This window comes from Dama dama, chromosome 23, assembly GCF_033118175.1.
Source record: "Dama dama isolate Ldn47 chromosome 23, ASM3311817v1, whole genome shotgun sequence".
In the NCBI taxonomy this organism is placed as follows: Eukaryota; Metazoa; Chordata; class Mammalia; order Artiodactyla; family Cervidae; genus Dama; species Dama dama.
The window spans coordinates 19,794,643-19,821,552 of NC_083703.1; the positions used below are offsets into that span (position 1 = coordinate 19,794,643).

Sequence of the window (26,910 nt, forward strand, 5' to 3'; positions counted from 1 at the left end):
GCATCCTCATCCCTGTCCTGTCTCCCCATCCCCGTCCTGTCTCCTCATCCTCGTCCTATATTCCCATCCCTGTCCTGTCTCCTCATCCCCGTCCTGCCTCCCCATCCCCGTCCTGTCTCACCATCCCCGTTCTGCATCCTCATCCCCGTCCTGCCTCCCCATCCCCGTCCTGTCTCACCATCCCCGTTCTGCATCCTCATCCCCGTCCTGCCTCCCCATCCCCGTCCTGTCTCCTCATCCTCGTCCTATATTCCCATCCCTGTCCTGTCTCCTCATCCCTGTCCTGCCTCCCCATCCCCGTCCTGTCTCACCATCCCCGTTCTGCATCCTCATCCCCGTCCTGTCTCCCCATCCCCGTCCTGTCTCCTCATCCTCGTCCTATATTCCCATCCCTGTCCTGTCTCCCCATCCCCGTCCTGTCTCCTCATCCTTGTCCTATATTCCCATCCCTGTCCTGCCTTCCCATCCCCGTCCTGCATCCCCATCCCTGTCCTGTAACCCCATCCCCATCCTGCATCCCTGTTGAGTTGCCAAGTTCAGGGCAGCGGGTGCCTTCAGTGCCTCTGCTGCATCATTGTGGTCAATACTTGAGTGTATTTTAAAACACAATGTACCAAGATAATGCAAAATTTATGAGGTAATTGGGTTTTTCCCGCCACCTCCAAAGCATCGAACTAGCGAAAGTGAGAAGTTTCAAAGTTTTCTTGACATAATAAAGCCAAGATTAATTACTCTGATCTGATTGATACTTAATACATTTTGTTTTTCAAGAGATTGCTAGAATTATACAGTGATCTGAGCTGAAAGAAGTTGAAAGACGATCTCTGATAGAGAAAATCTGGGGAGTTAGTAAGGCACTGTGTTTGTTTAAGGGGGAAAAAACTCCAGAAAGTCATAATAGGCATGATGACTTTGCTGCTGCTGCTGTGTGTGTTTCAGCTGTCACTGACTACTTTTCCTCTTATGGTTTTATTGAGAACATGTGAATCAAGGGCAGCCTCTACCCTTCAAGTCAGTATATGTATTTGGCAAACAAGAGCAGTGAACTAAGAACACCCTGCTCTTGGCTGTGCTTTGTAAAGATGATTCTATTTTGGAAGGGGATTTTAAACAAACTGTGATATGCCAGATGCAGAAGCAAACAATTTGAAGTTAAAAGTTTTTGAGATGGAGGCCTTGAGCATGTGTCCTGACATGAGGAGGAAGTGTGAGTGGCTCTGCCCACACTGGAGATGGAGCAGCCAAGTCTTTCCCTCTGTTCCTGTCAGTCAAGATGCCTCCATGGATGCTTCCTGTGATTGTGGTTGGCGGGGGCCCCTTGCACTGAACCAACTGACTCTTAAAACGTGCAATTGGTAAACTATAACTTGTTTTCTCTGTAGGTGACTTCCCCTGGAAGTACAAGGGTGAAGGAAAGGGTGGCGGTGGGTGAAATCTTACTTATTACTCTTTAGAAAATAACAAAGCCAGTGTTTTTCTAGTGTTATAGCTTATATGATTGCAGTTTAATATATGCTTCGAGGTATTGGTGTAACCCCAGTACACATTTTTTTTTTCATCTAACGCAGATTGCAAGTGTATCTTCCATCAGTTACTGAATCCACCTACTTGTTAGATCTCTCACATTCTTCTTCAGTCTTGTCCTGATGGTGAAAGCGTGGCTTCTCACATCTCCAGGAGATGATGCTCCAGCAGCCTCTGTGGCTTGAGCAGTGGACCCTCAGTGCCTTGCTGGCCTGTTGACCTTGTGGGGATTGAGTTCCCTGGTCATTTGCTCATCCCTTGTGTACACTGGACACTCACAGGGAGAGGGACCCCCCTCCCCCAACCTCTCAGCCCCAATCCTGCCCCCCCTCATCTGACTCAGCGTGCTCACCCTGCCTTTGGAGGAAAGGGGTCTGTTCTTCCGTGTCCTCCTGCTTGCTGTCTTGCTAAACCCAGGTGCCAGTCAAACATCCCTGCAGTGTTAGCCTCCATCACCTTCTTCTTTTCACATGGTTTAATTTACACTGTATTCTTTCCACAGTTGTTTGACTGTTTTCAAAGACAGCATGGAGATAGAGAGCAGAAAGAAACCTAATTTGAAGGTTAGAATTCTGTTATTTTCAGCATGTAGTCTCCTCAGCCTTGGAATTGATTTCACTTGATTGCCACTGGTCTTTGTGAAGAGTGGACCTTGCTTAGGATTTGTATGTAACCTAGTCAAGTTTGCTTCAGTAGCGTATTACTTTGCATAAACTTTGTCAAGGGGGCTTGAATATTTGCTGTAGATTCAGAATTAATGCATCGCCCTTCTCAAGGTGCTTCCATTGCCTTTCTGCTGTGATGGGGCTCAGAGTTGTGTCAAGTGCCCTCAAATCAGTCTGAAAAGTTCTTAACATTGTGAAAAGTTCATAACATTGTGACTTCTCATTAAATGACAGTGACAGTCCTTAAAGGCAAATTATCTTGTTTAAATTATGATGGATTTTGCTTTCCTAAATAACTGGGCACATTTTTAGGACTCTAGTGGCCTTTATATGTGTATCGATAGGTATTATTTTAGGTGCATTGAGAAGAATTCTTGACAAGGTACAAAATGGCATTAATTCCAAGGCACTTTTTTTTTTTCCCTAAGAGTAAGGGGAATAAAAGAAAAATGAGTGTCAGTAGTCTATGCTTTATTTACATTTACCCGTGGGAGCAGTTGTTTCCCACATAAGCACCATAAACTGAAATTTTGGTGCCAGTACCCAGGTGTGGGGCTCTATCCAGAGTGGAGACAGGTTTTTGCAGGAATGTCATGTGACTGTGAGATGGGCCCCGGAGAGGCTTTGTGTCAAAACAAACACTCACCTGGTCCAAATGGACTTTGCCTCTTGTTCGTGGGAGATTTTCAGTTAGGAATGGGCTCTGGTGTCCAGAGGCTTGGATTCGTTGATGTTAGGCTACTTCAGTCTCCTATGTGCTAGTCCAGGCTCTGCTGGGATGTGAACAGAGCCCTGCCTTGGTGGTGGGAGGTGGTCAGAGGGCTGGGCTGGACACGCCTGATGCCGCCGGTATGTGGGGCTGGTGACTGAAAGGACGGGGTGCTTCTCTGGCTCACCCAGCACATGTCAGACGGGTTTTCTGTCTTCCTTGTGGAGTCTTGTTGACCTGCTTTTCACTTTAGTCTTTTGATAAACAAGAAGTGCTGCTGCAGGGCTGAGAGGGGGTGTCTGAAGGACTTTTACTGTTAAGCCCATATAGGATTTCATTTTAAAAAGAGGAGAGATGAGGGGTTGGAGAATGTAACCCAAGATAGTCCCACAATCCTTACAATTTTGGAATTTTAACCAGTGTGATTTGGGGTCTTTCAAAATGCTTGTCGGATCTCAAACTGTGGATTCACACGTGCAGCTTCTGTGGGTGACATCTTGCTTAAATAGTTGTTTAGGGCAAACAGGAAGCTGGAGATGATGTTTGGGTTGGGGGCTTGAGTGTCAGTGGTTCCCACTCAGGTTTAGAGAGCTCTTCTGCAGCCTGGCCCCCAGAGTTCCTGTGTGTGCGGCTCAGCTCCCCACATCCCGGTCCTGTGAAGAGAGGCGTCAAGTACAAGGCAGGTGCTGAGGGTGTGTGTGTGTGAGGTGTCTGGGCTTTACTCCCCGCTGTCCAAACATGCCAGGTACATCTTGGCCTTCTTACCTTTGTCTGAAGATGGCCCCCACTTGAGGGGACAGAATTCCTTTGTGACGTGTGCTTTGTCTCTGCTATTTGTTTTTGTAATTCCTGTACCACTTGGTTGGCATTTAATCTTGATACCTAAGAATTGTTAGTGAACTTGCCACACACCTGTGGTTTGCCTCCCAAAGTTGATTTGAAGTCTTGGAAGGCAGGGGCCTCCATAGACCTGGCTGGACCCCTTCGTCCTAAAACACAAGCTCGACTTTGAGACTGAGCGTTAAGCTTTTCATTGGCTGGTGGCGTGTCACGTGCCATCCTGTCGCCTGCAGCTGTTAAACTGGGTAATAAGAGTACAGTGTTTTCAGTCATTAGGAGCCGCTGCATGGATGTTCTTGCATACCCTCGACTGTTCCTGCTGGCAGGAGTCTTCCAGAAGCTTGGATGGGTCCGTGGCCTTGCTTCCTGCTTCCTACTCTGGATGGTGCAGAGCGTGGTTCTGCTGCCATCAGGAGGCTCCCTGTGTTTGGAAAGGTGGATGGATCAACAGCTCGGAACTCTGCTACTGCCAAGACATATGTCTGTAAATATGTGCTCAGCAGAAGATGTTGTAGGTAGGGGAGGTTAGGTAGTTTTAATTTTGTATGACGAGTTGTTTTCAAGATCAGATTATGGTGGTTGTGAAAATGCTTACCTTCCTTCCACTTTGAAAAGGGGAGCTATCTGGAGTGTGTTCGACTTTTGTGTCTGCTTGAACAACGTGTGACCCTCAGTGATAACTTACCTCCTTCATTGCTACACACACGGCCTCGAGTGTCTGCAGATAGGAAATGACTGTGCATCATCGGGCCGCTGAGTCCATGTGGTCTTTTCACTGCCTTTTCTTGGTGGCTCTTGGTAGACAGGCTACATGCCCACTGGGTGCCTATGTCATTAAAGCTCTGCCTTTGTGCCCGGTCCACTGTATCTGGGCATCTTCAGTGCTTCACAAACCAGCTTTGCTTCTGTTTTGCTGTCTTCCCACCCTGTCTGATAAGTTTATAGTGACACGTTTTATTGTTGTTTGAGATAGACCATTTCATGTTTTAATTACTAGTTGTATAATTAAGTTTTGCCTGAGTTCCCAAACAGCTAATTTGTTTCTTTGCTTCCATGCAGGATTTTTATCGGAGACTTTAGGTGTGATGCAGAATATGCTGGGTCTGTGCCTGCTGTATTTTCTGTTTCAGTGCTTCGATTGCACGGCTTAGCATTTTGTTTTGTTTCTTTGGAAACACGGTGCACCATATTTCCTTAGAGGTAATACATTGTAGGCACAGTTAACTAAATTTCAAATATCTCATAAAGGAAAACTTTACAAGGACAGCAAACTAACTGTGTATCTAAGGGATTAAGCAATGATATGGCATTAACCTCTATAATCTCCTCACATATTTCATAAGGTATCTTGAAGCCCTTTCTTTCAAATTCCCCCATTTCAAATGAATTTGAAATTGACCAGATGAAGCCAGATAACTTTGTGAGTCACACTAGGGATTTTCTTTTCTTTTTTTTTTTTTTCCCTTTGTTTTTTTTTTTTTTTTCTTTTTTTCTTTTTTAATTTTTATTATTATTATTTTTTTTTCCCAGTGGGTTTTGTCATACATTGATATGAATCAGCCATGGATTTACATGTATTCCCAATCCCGATCCCCCCTCCCACCTCCCTCTCCACCCGATTCCTCTGGGTCTTCCCAGTGCACCAGGCCCAAGCACTTGTCTCGTGCATCCCACCTGGGCTGGTGATCTGTTTCACCATAGATAGTATACATGCTGTTCTTTTCAAATATCCCACCCTCACATTCTCCCACAAAGTTCAAAAGTCTGTTCTGTCACACTAGGGATTTTCAAGGAAAAATTTTTAAGTGCCAACACACTTGGAAACAGATGAGTTAGTAAAGGAATACAAATTGATCTTTGGTATGGGATCACCAGTAACATGTACCGATGAGTTTTGGGGTGTGGGGCTGTGTTTAAGCGACTTGGTACCAGGGACCATTCGCTGCCGAAACCCTGTGTCTGTTCAGTGCCTGCCGTTGAATAGATGCTCCGTGAGTGTGTGAATCAGATCCTGAGGCTTGATTAGGGTGATATTGTAAAACATGCACATCTTCAAGACACTGTTGTGAGTGCTATGGAGAGAGAGGGCAGGAGACAAAATGAGGTGCAGCGGTAGATGTTAGCAGGAACTGACATTTGGGTAAGCTTTCCATGGGGGAAAAGGTTGGGGTGGCTTTCCAGGAGGGTACGAACAAGCTACAGCAAGTCTGAGTGACAAGGAGATCCCGTGGATTCACTGGCCTGGATCTCGGTGTTTGTGGTGACGATGTGCGCTTTGTCTGTCTGTCACTCTCTTCTCTGCTGAAAATCATCTTAAAAGCTGATGGGTGTTCCTCACCTGCAAATATGTCCATGGTAATGAGACTCCGAGAGGACTCTGGTCTCTGGCACATCTTTTGAAGATACCATCATAGCTCCCGCCCTGGACCCGTGCTGGGAGTGTCCTGGGAGGAGGAGGGTGCTCCACCTCTGGCATCAGCGGTCCCAGGAAACACTGGGACAGGCCCCTCCACCCTCCCGACTGCCTGCAGTTGGAGCCGCGTTCTGAGCACCAGCATCTGCTGTCCCCCGCCTTGGGGCCACCCCTGTGATGTGGTGCTGTGGCCTTCCCCGCCGGACCCCGCGCAGCGAGGGCTATGCCGCGTTTGAGTGTAGGGGCCACGGAGTGCAGCTGGGTGGCTGTGTGCCCAGGCTTCTAAAAAGGAGACCCCAGGTAGGTGCAAGTTATCTGTCAAAACCCACCGTTTCCTCACAGTCTCCTCTGTTAGTTCAAGAGTCATCTCATTCAGTCCGGTTGGGTACTGCCAGATGTAAGGAATTAATTGCGGATTTTTAAGCAACTTGAGATAACATCTTTAAAGAAAAACTGGGAGGTGGTTTTTGGATTAAGTCATAGGATTGGGGAGTGGAGAGCTGCTTTGGGGTCAGATTTGCTTGGTTTGTTTTAGAATTCTGTGCTATTAGAGTTTATCATGTTTCAGGGAGGCTTTCTTTCCGTCGGAGAAATTCCTTTTGGTCTGAGTCAGCCTCTCTTGTTGGCTGCTTGGAGAGTAAATAGGAGAGGGGAGATTTTTCTTTTGTGAAGCTGGGTGAGAACCTTGAGGATCTCTTAGGTTGGTTATTTTTTTATAAACAGAAGAAAATCATTCAGCATCTTAGTTCACTTTAGAAGATTTTGGTTTTTGCCTGATCTGCACGGGTGCTGTGGGCTGCTGATGCCCCAGGGTGGGTCTCTGCCCTGAGGGGTCTGAGGCCTGGTTTTAATGGTTGTATGTGTGTGCTAAGTCACTTCAGTTGAGTCTGACTCTTTGCAAACTTATCGACTGTAGCTTGTTAGGCTCTTCTGTCCATAGGATTCTCCAGGCAAGAATACTGGAGTGGGTTGCCCTGTCCTTCTCCAGGGGATCTTCCTGACCCAGGGGTCTCTTATCTCTCTTGCACTGGCAGGCAGATTCTTTACCACTAGTGCCACCTGGGAAGCCCTTTATGGTTATGGGTTTTTTGCTTTTTTTCCTGCAGCTTGGAATCCATCCCTTCCAGGTGCATGGCTGGCATGACATGCTTCTCAAATCTATGTCTTTATATAGGTAACATGGGGGTAAAACATTACTTCCTTATACTGAAGTTAGTCAAGTCGGTATATACATGTAGACTTAGGTTATATATTTTTCATTATTTTTTTTTTCCATTCTAAGTGGAAAAAAAAAAAAGAATGAAAGAAAGAAAAGAAAGGACTTTGTCCTGATCAGTTTTTCCCTTCCTCATGTGTTCTTCTGACAAATCCGTTTGATCCTCCTGCAAGAAGCAGTGCGTCCAAAAGGGCACAGCAGTCATTGAGAAGTCAGAGTGACATCTGAGCTGAAACTCCTTTTCCTCTTCGGTGATCTCAGACAAGCTGGGTTTCCTGCTCCCCTGGCCTCACACCTGCACATGGAGCCGGAAGCGTTGACCTCAAATGAGTGTCCTGAAAACCATCGCTGTGCCTCAGTGGCCCCACGGCTGGCCCCTTGTGGAGTCAGGAAGGGTTAGGAGGCGCAGGGCAGGTGCCCCCCTTCAGATCTCCGGTGGCCCCCAGGCCTGGAAGGAGAGGCTTGGGGTTGGGGAGAACACTCCTGTAGGTCCACATTGTTTTCCGCGTCTCAGCCTCATTTCCGGTCTCACGCCCCTTCCTGCGCCTCTGGCCCCTCAGGTGACAGTACCGCCCACCCTCTGCCCTGGGCATCCTGACCCTCACCAGGACGTAATCGGGGAGAACGTGGCTGGCCCCAGTAAGCTGTTGTCTGGCTCTCCTTTTCCTTGGTTGTAAGCAGGTGTGACCAGCATCAACTCACTTCTGCCCAGTCTTCCAGGCCAGTGGTGCTGGGGACGCAGCTCTGTGAGTGAGCGTGAAGGTGTTTCTGCAGGAAATAGGGTTCCTTTACATTGGAAGGATAGCCAAGCTCAGACCATCTGGAGTGTCAGCCAAGATAGTCACACTGAGGTTTTTGAGTGAGCTGTGAAGTCAGAGGATACAGGATGAAGGGGGCGTTGATCCCAACAAGGTGCCTGTGTCCATGGGGTTTCTTTTGGTGGTTAGGGGAGCATAAGTCTATTTGTGGATTCTAGTTTTCCGAGAAAGTCTTGTTGAAATTTCTTTTTTGTCCAATTGGGCTATTATACATATTTTATACATTATTTGTGCAACAACGTGGTGTTTTGTTCATTGTTTTGTGCTAAAGAGAAGAAGATGGTCCCTGCATTTGGGGAACTTATCTAGAGATAAAAAATATCACCATGCATGTGCAAGGAAATAGGCTATTTTGTGACACATCTGTGGTCTAGATGAACACCTTGGGGCTGGAGGGCATTTCACAGGAGAGGTGGTTGTGATCTCGGTCGAGAGAGTCACAGACAGCCTGGGTCACTGGAATCATGGGGTGAATGCTGTCCGCTATGTGGAGGGTAAGGAACCAGTGTTTGCTGAGCACCTGCTCTGTCTCGGGCCTGGCTCTGGGTGCCTGGGGTAGGATCCACAGAGAGCCGGGAAAAGCAGGCTTGGAGAGAGTGTTGAGTGCTTGGTCGAGGACGTTGGGTTTTAGTGTTTAGGATGTAGTGAGTCACTGGAAGTGACTCATCACAGGGCAGGGACACGATGAAATAGGTGTTTTGTGAAGATGAATGCAGTCTAAGGATGTGGAGAGGATTAAAAGAGGAGCCTGGAAGCAGTGAGATGAGTTAGAAGGTGATTCCATTATTGAGAACAAGAGAAGAAGGAAGGGGAGAGGAAGGGATGGGTTCACTTGTTAGGTGAACTTTAGGTGATAAAACTTGTTAGGTGAACTTTAAGGTGATAAAATTATAAAATTACACATGTATGTTTGTTTTGGAAAGTCAGAAGGGTGGCCAGTTGTGTTCAGCAGTTCTTCCCTCTTGTCCGTGGCTGCAGGTTCCACTCTCTGCAGACTGAAGATGAGATGCTACCTTTTATGCTGCTCTGCGCGCAGCATTTAAATCACTGTGCAGTGTTTCGTGGGTTATATGTCCTCAATTTCTAGTTGTTGGGTGTGTAGCTGGTTTCCTATTTTGTACTACTGTTTATTAAAACATCTGATTTCCTATATACATCCTGACCATGTAGACACACATTTTAAATTCCTGGGTCACGTACTGATCACTTCCAGGAAGTTTTCCATTTATCGATTCTGTCATGATATGACAGATTCTTCAATTGTCCCAGCTTTTTTTTTTTTTAATAAAATTTCTCTCCAGATGCAGGATCTACTCTAGTTTCATACATTGCATCTAGATATTAGACAAGGTGCATTTTTAAAGAAAGAAATCAGTGCAGTTGTGTTATTAAGGCCTCATATTCTGGACGTGTCTGGTTGTTTCCTTGTGGTGTCATTTGACTTGATTTTCTGTCCCCTGTATTTCCTGTGGGGAGGTGAGGTTTATGGCTTGATTAGGTTAATCTGATAAGTCAGAGGAGGATGGTATTGTCAGTAGGAATGAAGACAAAAAAGTTGATTTTAGGGGGAAGACAAGGGATATAAGCTTCATAAATTAGAATTAAAATAGGACTTGATAAAAATATTGTTCAGTTATCAGTTATTCCCAAATGGACATCCTTTTATTCATTGCATTAAAATTTCCTGGCAAGTAATCAAAACAAGCTCCCTGGGGAACTCAGACAGCTCCCAAAGTCACATGTAGTGAGAGAGGTTGATGTTTGAGTGTCGGGAGAGCTTTGAGGTGAAATGACTCTGAGAAAGAGTTTGTATCTGACACTGACTGTGAATACATTTATAACCATCTATGTGATCATCACAGGAATGTGAAATGTATATGTATGTATTCATGGTGATGTTTTTTAAGATGTAGTAACAAATATCTGTTTGATTTTAAGAAATGTTCATGGGGCTTCCCTGGCGGTCCAGTGGTTAGGACACCGCGCTTCCACTGCAGGGGGCATGGGTTTGCCACCTGGTCAGGGTAAGATCCTGCATGCCACATGGTGTGGGAAAGAAAAGAAGTGTTCATGAAAGCATTAGCCCATGAATTTATGAGCTAAAACATAATAATAATAGTACCTAGAAGAAATAGAAAGCATTTCAGCCTTGAGAAGTTCTGATTCAGTAGAGCTGAGGTTTGGAACTTCTGACTAGTAGTCAGGTGATGGTGATCTGGGCTGGAATCCTACTTAGAGAACCACTGCTTCAACTAGGATGAGGTTCAAACTGTAATATAATACTTAGGTGAGTGATTTTTCAAACTTGATTTTTTTAAACAATCAAAACTTTTTTTATTAAAATAAATATTTTACGGACCTACTCACTATGCAATACATTAAAAAATGATGCTATTGGGAAGAGATTGGTAGCAAGGCCTGTAGGAAGACAAACAGCTGTGATGCTGCTGTTGGAAACCACCCATGTGGGTCTGAGAAAGGGCTAGGAATCATTGGCAGACCTGGGCCCAGTCTTGGTTGACAGCATTTATTAGTTGTGACTTCTTGGCAGCAATTTATGCTCTTTGAGTCTCAGTTTTCTCATCTGAAAATAGGGGTTATAACCCCTCCCATCACATTAGATAATGCACACGAATGTAATGCAAACCTAACTGGGGGTTACTACATTCTCATTCTTGTCTTGGCTCTGTCCCAAGCCAACTCTGTGATCTTTGTTAGATGATTTCTATGGAGTGGAGCAGGAATTGGAGAGCATCCGTGGCTCGGGTGATGTCTTTGCTGTTATGAAAGTAATGTCACAGGTACAGAGGTCAATCATGGGCTGATTTCCCATATTTCTGGGCTAATGTGTGACTGTAGAGTGATTATTTGCTGGTTCTAATAAAGCAGAATGCCAGACAGTTATTTCCTTGAGGTTGGAATTCACCTTTGGTTTCAGGCTGCGTTTTTCTTTTTTGATCGACATATTAAATGAAGCCATCCACCTTTCAAGGGAGGCAGCAGGTTTGTGGTTTGCTCTGTTGTGTTGTGGTGGTGAGGTGGTGTCATGAGTGTTGGGTGTGGTTTGGGGTGGAAAAGGGGGGCAGCAGAGATTGATCAATTGATCTATAGATTTCAATTGAAAATATTTTTTAAAATCCCAGAAAATTCCAAAAGCATAACTTGAATTCACACAGATGACTATTTACACAGTTCTTGCATTGTTTTAGGTATTATACATCATCTAAAGTATTCAGGGGGAGCTGGTAGGTTATATACAAATATTATATCATTTTGTACCATGGATTGAGCATCTGTGGATTTTGATGTCCTCGTAAGTCTTGGAACCCCATACTGAGGGAGGACTATATCATGTCTATCTTGAACTACCAATGTTCATAAAAAAAAAAAAAAGAACTTTACAACATACTTAAAGTTTCTTGCTTTTGGTTTAAGTAGATTGGAAAGATACTTACCAAGATAGTCTAGCATGAGACATCAATCCTACTGACTTTCTATTGCTCTTCTACTGACTTTAAAGAGAATATGCTTTCTATTTGTGATGTCATTACCAGTGACTTCATTTGTCTCCGCAACATAATTTTCCGTGGCTCATAGGATGGACAAATGCTAACCTTGAAGCCTTGTGCCACCATGCCCCTTATTTTAAGGATGTCTTCAAACAATTTCTTGTCTTTTGGTTTCTGAACATTATAGATGTGCAGAGTCAAGTGGTTCTACCAGGATTCTCATGAAAAAGAGCGGCCCCTCCTAGAGAGGTTGTCTTTTCCAACTTTGTGCCTGGTCCTTTCCATCTTCTCCTCCATGTTTCTGTGTGAACAGTTATGTTACTTCTTCTGTCTGTCTTTTGACTCAGTGTGGAAGATTTAACCCCGTTTCACTGCCCTTGTGGGCTTTGCCTCCCTCTCTCGCAGCCACTTCGTGGATTTCTCTCTCTCTCACACACAAATGTGATGCTTGATGTCACATTATTATCTTTTAACACTGCTCAGAGCTGAACCACGTAAGATACCTTGATTACTCATTCTTTGACAACTTTTGTGCTTTCTCTGGAATGAACTATTCTACCACCTCCCCCCCCACCCCACCTTTGGTTGGTCTTCTATGAACTTGCAGCTAATTCCATCCCAGCTTGGCCAGCTGTTAAGTAACATCTCATTGTGTTGAGATGGGGCCCTCTCCCGGCCTCGTCTCGACGACAGCTCCCACCATGACCTGCCCTTCTCACCCCTGGTAAGTATCCAGTGAGTTCTCTCATGGGTTTGTCCCCTGCTTCACATGCCATGGTGTCCTCATTCGTGGTTAGGTCTCTGTTGGCACACATCTTCTAGTACTCACCTGAGAAAGACAGAGGGTAACTTTTTGGTGACACTTCATTTCTGAAAATGTTGTTTTCTACCCATACCCATGCTTTACTGATAGTTGGTGAGTGAGGTCTAGAATTCTGTGTTGTGAAACATTTCTCTTAGGAGTTTTGAAGTCAGTGTGCTGTTATCATATATTTTTGTGTTGCTCTTAGTAAAGTCCAACCCATTCTCATTTCTGATTCCTTTTCCCTTTGCTGTGGTGACTTGCATTTTACTTTCTGGAAGTTCCTTCCTTTCTTCATTCCATCCCTCCCTCTTCTGGGATCTGATTCTCCTAAAACCTCACCACCAACCTTTCCCAAATCTTCTCACTGAATGTAATCTTTTTCTCTTCAGAACTCACAAAGCATTTTTTTAACTTACTTATTTTTAAGTGGAGGAAAATTGCTTCACAGTATTGTGAAGCCTCTGCCATACATCAACATGAGTCACCTGTAGGTATACAAGTTTCCTTTCCCTCTTTAACCTTCACAAATCATTTTTATGTTTCATTTTCTTATGACCCATGATCTGTCTGTTTTTAAGGCGGGAGGAAAAGGGGACGACAGAGGATTAGACGGTTGGGTGGCATCACCAACTTGGTGGACATGAGTTTGAGTAAGCTCCGGGAATTGGTGATGGACAGGGAGGCCTGACGTGGTGCATGCAGTCCATGGAGTCGAAAAGAGTCAGACATGACTGAGTGACTGAACTGAACTGAACTGAACAGTGTGGTGATGCTCTTTGTGGAGTGGTGAGAGATTTCTTGAAATTGGGATAGGAATCATTATTTCATTATGACTTTCCCTCCTCTATTTCTCTTCCTGTGTCCTGGAATAGAGCTTTCTTTGCGGCATTCTTTGCAGTTTGCATCTTACCACATCTCTGCGCTTTCTTTCTAGCTGATCATAGAAACATCCCCTCCATCTTTTCCCCAGTCTTCTTGGGTGAGAAGCAGTGATTCTGTGTGTGCATTTGTCTCCTGGTTTCTACTCTGGGCTCGGATCCATCTTGGGGAGTGTTGCTTGGCGGGGACATTTGCTTCTTGAGAGTTCTCTATCCAGCCACTTATTGAGAACCTTGTCTTTCATTTCTGGATTTTTGTTCATCATAATGTAAAGTTATTGTTACTGTTCAAATCTTTGGTTATTTTATATGTACATACTATAAGTGAAACCTTTTTAAAAAATTGAGTATATGTCACGTTTGTTTTTTAATCCAATGACAAGTCTACTGATTGTAGAATTAATGTTTTTGGCATTTTTAAAAGTGGCTTATCACTGCTTTCTGTTCAGTTGTATGTATAAGTTTCTATAGCCAGGACAGCAATGATTTCTGCTATAATTTCAAACTTCTTAGTGAAAACCACTGTGAGGTGGAATCAATGAGTATGTTCCAGCTTGTTTAGAAAATAAGTTTTTCTCCTGGGTACTTGACTGTTCCTTGAAAATACAGCCAGTCCTCTGGGTATTTAGAGAGAATTGTGTGGACGAAGGCTGTCATTTAACATCTCCTGAGAGACAACCCTTCCAAGATGTATTTCTCAGTGGCAAAAACATCCTGGTTTTTATACTCTTGTGGGGGGAGGTAATTTTCATGTGTGCTGCTCAGATCTGACTGTTTTTTTAGTGTCCTTTGCTCTGTTAGGATTACTGATGATTCTCATTCTGTGCTTCTCTCCAAGTGGTTGTCTCCATTCAGCACATGGTCAGAGTGACATTAATAAGTACCAGCCTGATGAAAGCCTTGACATGGTGTTGTCGTGGCTACTTGGCATAGCTGACCGCTGAATCAGGACTTCTCTGGAGGCAGGAATCAACAAGTGGATCTCAGAATTAGACACACCCTGATCAGACAGTTGAAAGATGATAAGCCAAGTGTGGAGAATATTTCGAGGAGGAGGGAGTGGCCAGCAGTGTCAGATTCTGTTGATAGACCAAGGAAGATGGGTCTTGAGAACTCACTAGCAACATGGAGGCTGTTGGTGACCTTGATAGACAGTTTGGCACTTGTGGTGGGGAGGAAGCCTGACTGGAATGGGGCTATAGGAGAAGAAGAATCTGAGATGACAGATCTTTAAGAAATGTTGCTGTCAAGAGGATCTAAGTGTGGTAGCTCAAGGACAAAAGTAGGGTCCATAGAAGATTTCATACAATTATTTTAGCATCTGCAAAAATACAGTATTAACTTTTGAAGACTCTGAGTTGACATCTGAGTGCTGTTTTCCATGCTGTTATGGATTTTAAAAAATTAATTTTATTGAAGTATAGTTGATTTACACTGTTGTGTTAATTTCTACTGTACAAGTGATTCAGTCATACACATATATACATTCTTTTTAAAAAATGCTCTTTTCCATTATGGTTTATCACAGGTACATTGACTATCGTTCCCTGTGCTATGTAAGGGGACCTTGTTGTTTATCCATCTGATATATGCTAGTTTAGATCATACTGTTAACGGTTTTTAGAAACTTTCACAGTAAGGCTGGGGATAGACTTTTAACCTTTCTTAGGATGTTCCAGTCAGGAGAAGCTCTTGGGGAGGAGGATGGCAGAGGAGTCTTGAGGGATGGAAATGATCAGCCTGGGGGGTAAGTGGGGCTCCAGACCTTGGGCACGGTGGGGAGGGGTGCATTTATACAGGACACATTGCGGGCTGTGAGAGGGGAAGGGGTGTGAAGGAGGCTGGACTGTGGTAGATTCTCCAGTATCAGTTTAAGAGACTGGAAAATCTTTAGGAGGGAATTTATTTCCAGGGAGTACCTTCAAATGTTATAGAAAGGCAGTAGATTATGATCTCATGTGGAAAGAGTGAGGAGGGTTAAGAGGCTTTAAGACCGTGTATTATAAGCTACATTTTAGAGGTCTGTCTGCTTCTGTGTTGGAGTAGGAAATGACAACCCACTCCAATATTCTTGCCTGGGAAATTCCATGGACAGAGGAGCCTGGTGGGCTCCATGGGGTTGCAAACAATTGGGCACAACTGAGCACACACATGCTGCTTTTGTGCATAAATGTGTTTCAGAAATGAAAGCGGATATGTAAGCTGGTTAGGTCATCCTGCTTGGGGGAAGCGGAGGACAGGGTGATAAACGGCTGGATATGATGGTGAAGGACCACCTTCTCTTTACTCACCCCCCGGGTTATTCATTCTTCCCCATTTCTCTTGCAGAGGAAGAGTAGTAGTACAGTTTGCTTCAGGACTTTGTTCTTTAACAGCTCAATAAAGCTAGAAATGAAAAATTCTGGAGCCTGGCTGGACTAACAGCATCGGGTTTCCTAAGAACTCTCTAGGTGATGTTGTTAATATAACCAGGGAATTAGCCGAGTAAGGCCCATGTATTAAGGGGATGCCAAGAGAGGGGTGTGTGTGTGTGCGTGCGTGTGTGTCCTACAAGCTTACTGTCTGTGTTCTGGATGAACAGTTGATTTCAGTACTGAATCTCTTTCTCTTTTTAAATTTTTTGGCCTTGTGGCATCTTAGTTCCCCAGCTGAAAGTGCTGAGTCTTAACCTCTGCACCTCCAGGGAATTCCCTGAATTTCCTTTTAAAAAAGTCCAGATAAATGAGGGTGCATGCAGAGCAACTGTGGAGTGTTGGCATAGTGGTTTCTATGGTCATGTTTAATAACTTTGAGAACTGGAACCTGAACTGTTTTCTGTGCTGGTTAAAAAGTGACAGGGATTGATAATACATGTTCCATTTTAATGATTCCCTTGGAGGGCTTTGGATTCCCTGGCTTCACCCTTGGAAGGTCTGAGTCAGTAGATATGGGGTAGGGTCCATAGTCTGTGTTTTTATTAATAACTGTCATTAATCTTGTGCCTCCTCCACCCCAGCCTTTCCTCTCAGAAGGAGCTGTACCTGACATCACTGTTTAAGTTGGTAAAATAGAGTGTTAGTGTGAATTGGACTTTTCATTAGTAATTCTGTGCTATGGATGATTCAGTAGCTAATGGCAAAGGTTATAGTTGAGTATATTTTCATTTTTGAATATACAAATGAGGGTGATTTTAGAAATTGAAAAACAGCTATGTTTTTTCCTCACGTCATTTTACAGCTTGATTTGATGTTATATTCTGTGATATGTATGTTGTGTGTGTATGTGTGTGTGTGCATGTGTATATGTGTGTATGCATAAGTGTGCACACACACCCAGGTAGAAGTGTGTGACACTTAAAATGAAGTCCTTTGTCGTCTTTCTTCCCCAGCCCCACCCCTCAGGGATAAATATTAAAATGTTGGTGTGTTTATCTGGGGACATTTTTCTATGCACACATATGAGTGTATATAATTGTCTTTATAAAACGGACTCAAGCACACATGCTGTTCTGAGCTTGCTTTGTTCACTTGTGGTCTTAACATTCTTCTGTGTAAGTAAGTTTTAGACCTGTTTGTAGTGATTACTTGGAGCCACTAAGGCAGACAGCCTCCTTTTCTTCAGATAGGCTGCAACATGAGCTTTTCAGACACACAGTATGTGTTGCTTGCTTATTAGAATGCCTCAATAGATAGGATTGGGGAGATTATTAAGTATTTCATATTGGACCATGGGAAACTCAGCGTACTTCAGAGGAATTACTATTTTGTGTGCCATGAGTTGTGCTGGTTTCTGCAGCTCCTATCACAATAGTATATGGGTGTCTGAGCCAAAGGGATGTACATGCCTGAGTGACTCCACCATAAAAAAAGCAAAATGGACTCAACCAAATATAGGGGGTCACCTGAATTTTCCATCAAGTGCAGTGTTGTTGATGAGGTCAATTCCTTTTCATGGCAGGAGTTTATCCCAGTTTAAATTGTTGCGTTCCCTTTTGGTGGTGCTAATTTGCCGTATACTCTCATACAGGATCCAAACTACTGGATACAAGTGCATCGACTGGAACATGGAGATGGAGGAATTCTGGATCTCGACGACATCCTCTGTGATGTGGCAGATGACAAAGACAGAGTGAGTTCAAGTCCAGGGAAGCGGCTCCGGTGCATTTTGTGAAGACTGGGGAGGGTGTGGGTGGAGGGGAGCACTTTCCTTTCTGTTTCAGACTCACGTACTTTAAAGAGCATTGGGGCCACTCATGCTGGTTTGTTTGTTTTATTGTAAGTATCATGAATCTTTTGTTTTCCTGAACCCTGGGGACTCAAAACTAGGTTTTGGGAATTTTAAAATTGCAGCGTTTTAAATGGAAACATTTTAAGAGGTTTCCATGCCATTCCCCTCTTATTTTCACTGAACATAACATCTTTCTTGACAACTCAGGCCTGTCATTATGATCACCATTTCTGTTTTGATCCCAGTGGCTGGCATTCCCTGGCTGCATTCCAGCATCCTCCCAGTGGGCTTGGCTTCCAGGAAGCCACCCTTTCCTCTGTAGCTCCTCTTTGAGTACCGTCATACTGAAACACCATCTTCACTGTCAGCACTTAAGCCATGGCCTGGATCCACTGAGGGAGGGGCCAGAGGAGTGATTCAGAATGTGTTAGGAGTGTGACGGGCTGCTGGGAATTAACAGATTCCACCCCTCTCAATCCTACCCCTGCCTCCAGCCTTTTTTTAGGCAGCTGGTTAATATGATTTTATTTTAGTATTTACTAAAGTTTTAAATATAATCACATAAAAACTAAACATTTCAGAAAGTGCGAAGTATTAGAAAGTTAATGAGTACCATTGATCTTTCCAGGCAAACAATCTCTTTTGCTGAGATAAGCAATACCAATTCTGCAGCTGGCAATATGTATAATATGATACTCTACCAGAATTTAAAAATAGGCTTGATTAAGAGATTGCACGTGATACAACTGAAGTAGTGCCAATTCTTGATTGGATGAGGTGCTGACTTGAGCAGGCTGTGGCCACGCCCCCTCATGTTTGGCAGTGAGATGATGGGGAGGACTAGCCGCCGCATCCTCACCTGTTCACCAAGGCCTGTGGTACTCGGGGTGGGCTCCACAGTGATGTTACGTCATGGGATCAAGTGAATCTCCCAGCGGTCACTCCTGTTCCTCCCAGGTAATCACTCCATCCACCGGCCCCTTGCCTCCTGGGCTGTAGGCTGCTGCATCATCTTTACACCTGCATTCCCGACAGGTAGCATAGTGCCTGGTTTGGAACTGGCTGATGTCTTATGTGTTTTCTTGAAATCTTAAGGAAAAGGAAAATTTCCAGGTACCAGGTATTGTGTAACGTCAAGGATATTTGATTCACTAGCACCTGCCACAGTGGGGTTTGTCCCCTGCAGCTCCCGTGGGCTCGGAGCACATTGTGTTGAAAATACAGAACTTTCCTGCCCATGTGTGATTTGCTGCTGTTTCTCCAGGTGTCAGGTCTTCTCATGAGGCTCCAGGAGCAAGAGGCTCTCAAGTCCTTTTGCTGAAATCCACATGAAGAGGCCCCTCTCGAGACTCAAATTATAGTCATTTTATTGTGCAGCTCAGATCCAGAGCTTAGACAACTACAGAGATTTATGAAGAATTTAAACAGGTGTCCTTTCCCAGTCATAATGCTGCAAAGAGATGAGCTAATGTTGTATTGATCTTTTAATATTTTTTCTTCACCCTTCCTCTTCCTTCTTTTCTTTTTTTGGTTGTTTTTCTTCTGTAGGATAATATGGCTTCTTGTGCAGAAAGAGAAAAATACTGGCAAGGACATAGCTACCTGTGACCCCATTGCTGCCCGAAGCTCATTACTGCTGCTGCTTGAGTGGGATTTATTTTTCCTGACACACTTTTCCTTCAGATACACACACACTTTTTCTCTTAAATAGGAGTGAGTGAGTAGTAGCCTACTGTACTGGAGTTGTTTATAAATATATTTCCTGTCCATTGACAGTGACTTTGCTGACAGAGCTGCACGGTGTTCTGTTTTAGAGTTTTGTGCTGGTTCATTCCTGCTGGTTTGGATTCTTGGGTTTCTGTGGAGAAGGCCCTGTGGTCCCGGTGTGTCCCTGCCCCCAGCGGCAGTGATGAGCATGCCTGTTTCTCCACCTGTTTCCTTTCAATTTGAGTCTAGTTAATTTACAATCTTGTGTTAGTTTCAGGTGTATAGCAGACTGATTCAGTTACACTTGTGCATATATTCTTTTCCATTATTGGTTATTACAGGATATTGAAAACTATTTCTTTTCTGGGTTGAGCACAGATGTAGGTTTCCCCCAGGTTGGTGCCTTTTCACTCTGCATTTTTACTTTATATCCAAGTAAAAAGAGGAGTAAGAATTGGCTCTGAGATTGCCTCCGTGCTGTGTCTTGCCCTGATGTGTTGTGGTAAGAAAAATAAGTTTTCAGACAACTTTATATCATATAGATTAAATTTAGTTTTCAAAGGGAAAAATACCACTGACTAAAATAGTTTTTGAATCCGTTTTATTTGTTCAGAAATATTTAACTGTGTGTGTGCATGCATGTGTGTTAGTCACTCAGTTGTGTCCAAATCTTTGTGACCCCATGGATTGTAGCCCACCAGGCTCCTCTGTCCATGGGATTCTCCAGACAAGAATACTGGAGCAGGTAGCTATTGCCTTCTCCAGGGGATCTTCCCACCCCAGGGATTGAACCCAGGTCTTCTGCACTGCAGGCAAATTCTTTACCATCTGAGCCATAGAGAAGCCCAAATATGTTTATGTGTATAATTAATTTAAGTTTTTGAAAGAGCATCTTCATGGACCCACTTTAAGTTGTAACTAAAAAAATGTAACTAATCCAGAATCTCAGCACCACATGAGTGTTGTTGGGTGATTGCTATATTATTTTGTGTATTATTTTTAGGTCAAAGAAAAGTGTATTATTTGAAGTGATAAAGTTATTCAAAGTGAGGGATTGTGTGTAGTCAGCTGCATGGCTGTTTTCCATGGTTCTGAAATTTGATTCTGTATAATTACCTTGGAGTGTTTTCAACTTTTTTTTGGCAGGTTCTCTGACTAAGAATCTTGACACCTATTTTGCTTTTAGGTTAGAAAAGCAATCTTCTAAATAAATAATACAATCCCTCTTTAAAAACAAAAGTCCTGTTTTTTTGGAACTCCTCTGGGCTCCTGCATTTTATACCCTCCACCCCTCAAGTGAGCCAACTCATTGGAGAGACCCTGATGCTGGGAAAGTTTGAGGGCAGGAGGAGAAGAGGGTGATGGAGGATGAGATGGTTGGATGGCATCACTGACTCAGTGTGCAGGAGTTTGAGCAAACTCTGGGAGATAATGAAGGACAGGGAAGCCTGGTGTGCTGTAGTTCATGGTCACAAAGAGATGGACGCAACTCTGACTGAGCAACAACTCCTCGAGTGCCCCAGGTGCTGTTTTTGCTCCCAAACTGTGAAGAGAAGACTTCATTGGCTTGTCTGCTTGGCAGTCTCTGTGAAAGGGCAAACTCAGAGGTACAAATTTTTACCTGGTCATTGAATTTGTAAAATTATGAAAAAATATTTTTAACAGGATTAAGAGGAAATAATTCAAATGATCACAGAAGAAAATTGAAGTGTCTATTTAGCTGTATTTTGGTCACTGTCCTTTAGTTATTAAAGTTCAATGCATAGCACTGAGAAGTTTTCATTTAGTGCCTATATGATTCTAATTCCAGGGCTTACCCAAATGTATTGGTGTGTGTGTGGGTTGTCTTGGGTTCTTGGAGCAGGTTTGATTTCCTAAGACACAGAATATTCTAAAATTACGTTGGGCATGAGTATGTGCCCTGTGTGTTCATCTCTTCTGGACATCGATTCTTCCAGGCAGGGTACAGAGTCAGCCTGCACATGCTGTTACGCTGGCCTGTTTACTCTCAGAATCTGATTCCCAGTCTTCTCATTGACATCCTGCCAAACTGTGAAAAACCAAAGTGGCTTTCACGCGTTCTCTAGCACAGTTGACAGCAGCTGTAACTCGAGCCTTCCTGAATGATGCACTATGTTTTGTCTGAATTTCTTCCTGATTTGCTCTCCATTATTTATTATTTACTATCTCTGAGCTTCTCTTAGTTCTCTGTCCCTCCTGTCTTTCCCTCTGTACACTACAGTAAACTGGGCACATAGATGTCTGGGTAAGAATACTGGTCACTTGCTTCTCTCTGAAAGCTGGCACCTTATATTGACTGAAGGGTGGAAATGGACGTTTCAGGTGGAAGTGATCAGCGCTTAAGAGTCGGAGAAGGATGCTTTGTGTGGGAGCAGTTAGCAGGAAGAGAGTCTTTTTCTCACTCACAGCATTGTCTTCTCTTAAGTCTTTGGTGTTGAAGGTGATTTAAGATGTGGTATCAAGCATTTCCTCTGTCAAACTGGGATGTAGTTTTGTTTTGACCAAGGATGATGTCATGTGGTTCTATCTTGGTGATGGCCTTGGGAAATATCTTTCACTTATCCATATCTTGCTCTTTGTAGGAAGGGTTAGATGGGATAGCATCTTCAACTCTTTGAAGAGTTTGTATGTTTAGAATGGGGTCCAGGTTGTCGAAGGGTTGGTTGCTGTGGAGACAGCTGTCTGCTGCTTGTTGGAAAGAAGCCAGGATTCTCTGGGGGACAGTCTGGCTGGCCAGTGTCCGCACGTAGAAGAATATTGAGAAAAAGAAACTTTTAAAATGTATTGGCATTGTGGGCAAGCAACCGTTTCCACTTGTCGGTGGAAGCGAGCACAGAGGCATTTGTGGAATAGACAAGTTAAAATTGTGTTGTTGAACCAAAGCCAAGTGCCCCTCCTGCTGTTGAAGAAGGGTTAAGTGGAGAAGTTTTCAAGCCAGGGTGCTGAATAATAATAATAATGAAAAGACAACACATGTAATAATTTCCTTTGAAAGATATATCTTTCCTTTGAAAGCTATATATATATATATATATAGCTTTTGATATATAGTTTTAAAAATTATTTTTAGTTAATTTAACCTACTTATTGACTGACACCTACTGTATGTCAGACGTTGTGGTTAGTGCCATGGTACATTGTTGAACACACAAGTAGATATAGTTCCTGCTTTCTTAGGGCTTAGGATCTATTATGAGAGTCAGACTTACTGATAGATAATGATTTTGAGGAAAAGGACCGATCCTGTGAAATACGTGACAAAGTCCCCTGACCATGCTCAGTGGGAAAAAAAACTTAAAAAAAATGTGAGCGAGCTGGAATTTGAGGGACAGCCAGGTGAGGACAAGGAAGTGTTAGGTATTCAGATGTGCATTTGAGAAATATCCCCAGCTGAATGTGTCAAGAATGAATGGGCGAACTTCCCTGATGGTCCATTGGTTAAAATTCTGCGCTTCCAAAGCAGCAAGTTATGGATTCCATCTCTGGGCGGGGAGCTAAGATCCTACAAACTGGGTGGTTTGACAAAAAATTGAAAAAGGAATGAATGAGCAGGAGGCATAGTGGACCCAGGGGGCCAGTTGATGGGCTTTGTGGGGGATGGGAGATGGATGGAGGTTGGATCTGGTGGTGAAGTGGGAGGTAGGTAGGTAGGCAGATCTGAGGTGGTTTAATAGGTAAATTTAATGGTGGAATTATTCCCCAAGGTCAGGAGTGTTGGGGGGGACCCTGGTAGGGGATCAGGATTTAGTCCTGGCTTTAGCTGGTTGAAGTACCCTGGAGGATTAGTTTGGCAGGTGAATATTTGGAACCAAAGCACAGATAAATGTGTGAATCTGATATGAAATTGTTAAAAAAATCAGATTAAAACAGCATTCAAAATATAGCCTAATTTTAATGAAAATAATTACACACCTTTGGAAAGGTTTTAAGGGACCAATTGAAATAGTTATCTCTGAGGGTGGTATAGGTGAATAACTGGAGATTTTGTTACTTTCTTTTTTAAAATTTCTCAATAGTTCTCCTTCTGCCTAATTCCAATATGAAGAGAACGTGAGTTCTAAATTTAGGTTATAATAGAAACATCCTTTTTTTTCTTTAAAAACAAAAAACAAAAAAAAAAAACTTTAGTGTGAATTGGCATAGTGATGATTTAAAGTTTGCTAACTTGAAATAATTTGTATAAATAGACTTCATTTAACTAGATGATTTGATTAATTTCCTCCTAAATGGATTTATTTGAGTTAGGTTCTAAACAAGAAAATATTTAAATTAAATGCCAACAGAGCACTAAATGGCTAATTAATTAACTCAAAGGGATTATTTGCCAACATTTAATTATTTCGTGAGTACTGGTCCACCCACTGCTCATTAGTTTGTGGGTTGGTGGGTCGGGGAGCACAGGGCCAGGTGTATCCGAGGTGGTGGTGGGTGAGGGGAGTTAGCTGAGGGGGACGGAAGCAGTAGGACCTTTGCCGGTGGGGGCTGCCTGTGGAATCTTGGCTGGGCAGCCTTCCTGGGGGAGGCCTGGAGGACTTAGCTTGGCTGGGGCCACCCAGTGAGTCAGGGGGAGTGGGGGTCAGTTACCATTGTTAGTGGTAGGCTGGGGCTGGGTCCCCTGGTCTGCTGCGTGCTGCTTTTCTGTTGCTTCATCAGCAAGGGGCATCTTGGGGGTGGCTGCTGGGGGGTGGCTAAGAGGCCACAGGGCCCCTGTCTGAATCCTGGCCTGACTTCTTAATAACCCATGGCAAATCCTGACTTCTTTATGACCTTTGGCAAAGTATTTAATCTCTGTAACCTCGGTTTTCCCATCTCTAAATGGTGAATAGTAATTGTATTACCTTGTAAGTTTGTATTAAGTTTAAACCTGAGAATTTGTGTTAAGATTTCAGCATTGTGCTTGGCAAAAATAAGACCCCAGGAAACGGTCATTTGATCAACCTTGATCACTGTTGCTGCCACCATCTTTGAACTAGGGAAACTATTCATTCTTAAATACCACCTTCTAACGATTCAAAAACGAACATATAAGCTGGGCTATCTTAGGTATTTGTTTTATAGAAAGAATTTCTATAGATATTCATTTTCATTTGCTTATTTTAGTATTTCTATCAATTTGAAGAGAACTTGATATGAAATAGATGCTCAGGGATAGTTGAGGGGGGAAATAGGTTATTTTCTAACAAACCAAACCAAAAGTTTTGACATCAAAAGCAAAGGCAACAAAAAGCAAAAATAAATGAGTAGGAATATATCAAATTAAAAAGTTTCTGCTCAGCAAAGGAAACTACCAATATTAGGAAAATGCAACCTACAGAATGGGAAAAAAATGTTTGGAAACCATATATCTAATAACTCAAATAACTAAAAAAAGAACACCAAAACCAAAACCCAACTGGGTCAAGTAATGGACTGAGGAAATGAATAGGTATTTTTCCAAAGAAGACATGCAGAATTACCACCAGGAATGCAGACATGTGCTCAACATGACTGATCATCAGGGAAACACAACTCAAAACCTGTCAGAGTGGCTGGTATCAGAAAACAGGAGACAGCAGGTTTTGGTGGGGATGTGGGGGAAAGGAGACCGAGGCTTTGTTTACTGATGATGGGAATGTAAATCAGTGTAGTTGCAATGAAAAATTGTATGTAAAATTCTCAAAAAATCAAAACTAAAATTACCAAAGGATCCAGCAATCCTTCCTCTGGGTATTTATGTAAATCAAATGAAAACACTGCCTTGAAATAATATCTGCCCTCCCATGTTCATTGAACTATATTATGCAGTTGCCAAGATACAGAAACAACCCAAGTGTCATCCATGGATGAATGGATACACACACACACACACACACACACACAGAGGAATATTATTCAGCCATAAGGAAGAAGAAAATCCCATCATTTGTGACAATGTGGGTGGACCTTAGGGAATTTATGCTAAGTGAAATAAGTCAGAGAAAGACAAATATGTATTGTATGATCTCATTTGTATATAGAATCCATAAAAAGCCAAACCCGCAGAAGCAGAGATTAAAAGAATGGTGGTTACTAGGGGCTGAAAGGTGGGAGAAAAGGGGTGATGTTGGTTAAAGGGTACACAATTGAGATGAGCAAGAACATAATGACTAGAGTTAGTAATATTGTATTGCATGCTTGAAAGTTGCTACGAAAGTAGATTTTCAGTGTTCTCACCCAAGAAAGATATGGTAATTATGTGCTGTGATGCAAATGTTGCTAATACTCCAGTGGTAATTGTTTTGCAGTATAATCAGTGCGTCAAATCAACACTTTGTACACCTTAAACTTACATAATGTTATATGTCAGTTACATATCAAGCTGGGGAAGGATGGGAAGGAAGGCCTTGTTTATGGTTTTAAAATATTACTTGGCCAACACTGACAGTTCTCCAGAAAAAACAGCACATCTCAAAACAAGTGCTCCTGAATAAATGCTGTGAAAAGGTATTTTATAACAACTTTCATCTTAAAATGTTTTGCATAGGTTTTCCTTTCTCTCATATCTCAAGTGCAATGTATAAAATTCAACTTTTTATGTATACAATACACTGTTATCATCACAAAAAGGAAAAAAGAGGAGGAAGGTAGATGACTGTTGGCTTCTTCCTGATATTTTCTGAGTAATTTCAGAGAAGTAATTATAAATGATAAACACGATCATCCCATTCATTCATGCAACTATTAATAAAGGATAGAAATCATGTAGAAAGTAGCAATTTTTTCCCCTTCCTGGATTGTGTAGTAAAAAAGGAGGAAAATAGGAAAAGTGTGGATCCTTTGACCCTCTTATAATTCCAAAATAAGTCAACTATTAAAACTGAATTGTCATGTGCTACATACTGTAGCAGGATAGAGATGTAACTTTGTATCAGACCTGGGAGTTGGGTATGATAGTGTCTTCGGTTTGAGAAGTGGGAGAACCAAATATATTTTCTAAACCTGCAGATCTCTTTCACTTCTTTGGAATCCTGCCTGGCCTCAGATAACAAGCAGTTTAATTGCTGGTTGGGGTTGGAGAAGGAGGCTAGTTTAGCTAGTAAAAATATATTGATTTTAACTACTATATTAATTTTGTCAGACTACTTGTAGGTAATCTTCTTATATGAATATTCAAATGCCAAAAGTTTTGTCATGTGTTATTGTATCACAATGATTAATATCACAATGCTTGATTATTATCACAATTATTGATGCCCCATGTTCCTATGTAAGACTAAAATTACAGCATCGGTTTGAACAAAGATTAAGCAGATCTTACAGATTCACTCATTTCTTCATTCATTTCATCCTTCTGACAAATGTTTTTCAGTCACTAATACACTGGAGAAACAGATGGAGGTGCTGAGGGCGTATTTGTGGTGTGATGTCCTCTTATCTCACAAAGCTCTCCTTGCAGTGAGAAAAAGAGACTCTGAAGCAGTGAATCTGGGCTGTAGTGGAGCATAGGAGGGAAGGCCAGCTCTCAGGACACAGGTGTGCTGATTTCAGTGAATGAGAAGGAGCAGATCTGGGAAAAACCAGACGCAGAGGGAGCAGCAACCTGAAATGGGAAAAAGGTTGCAGGATCTGAAGGGGATGAGC

General features: G+C 42.9%; 1 protein-coding gene across 15 annotated transcripts in view; it reads left to right on the plus strand.

Annotated features, from left to right (window-relative positions):
• The window catches only part of PARD3 (par-3 family cell polarity regulator), a 557,182-nt gene that overhangs the window by 75,218 nt on the left and 455,054 nt on the right, over window positions 1-26,910 (plus strand). For all 15 annotated transcript variants that reach the window (XR_009690004.1, XM_061126148.1, XM_061126154.1 and 12 more), the window contains exon 2: window positions 17,383-17,484. Coding sequence is in view for 14 of the 15 variants with exons in the window: in XM_061126148.1 (XP_060982131.1) it covers window positions 17,383-17,484 (102 nt within the window). In the remaining variant the exon portion in view is untranslated. The remainder of the gene's footprint in view (window positions 1-17,382; window positions 17,485-26,910) is intronic.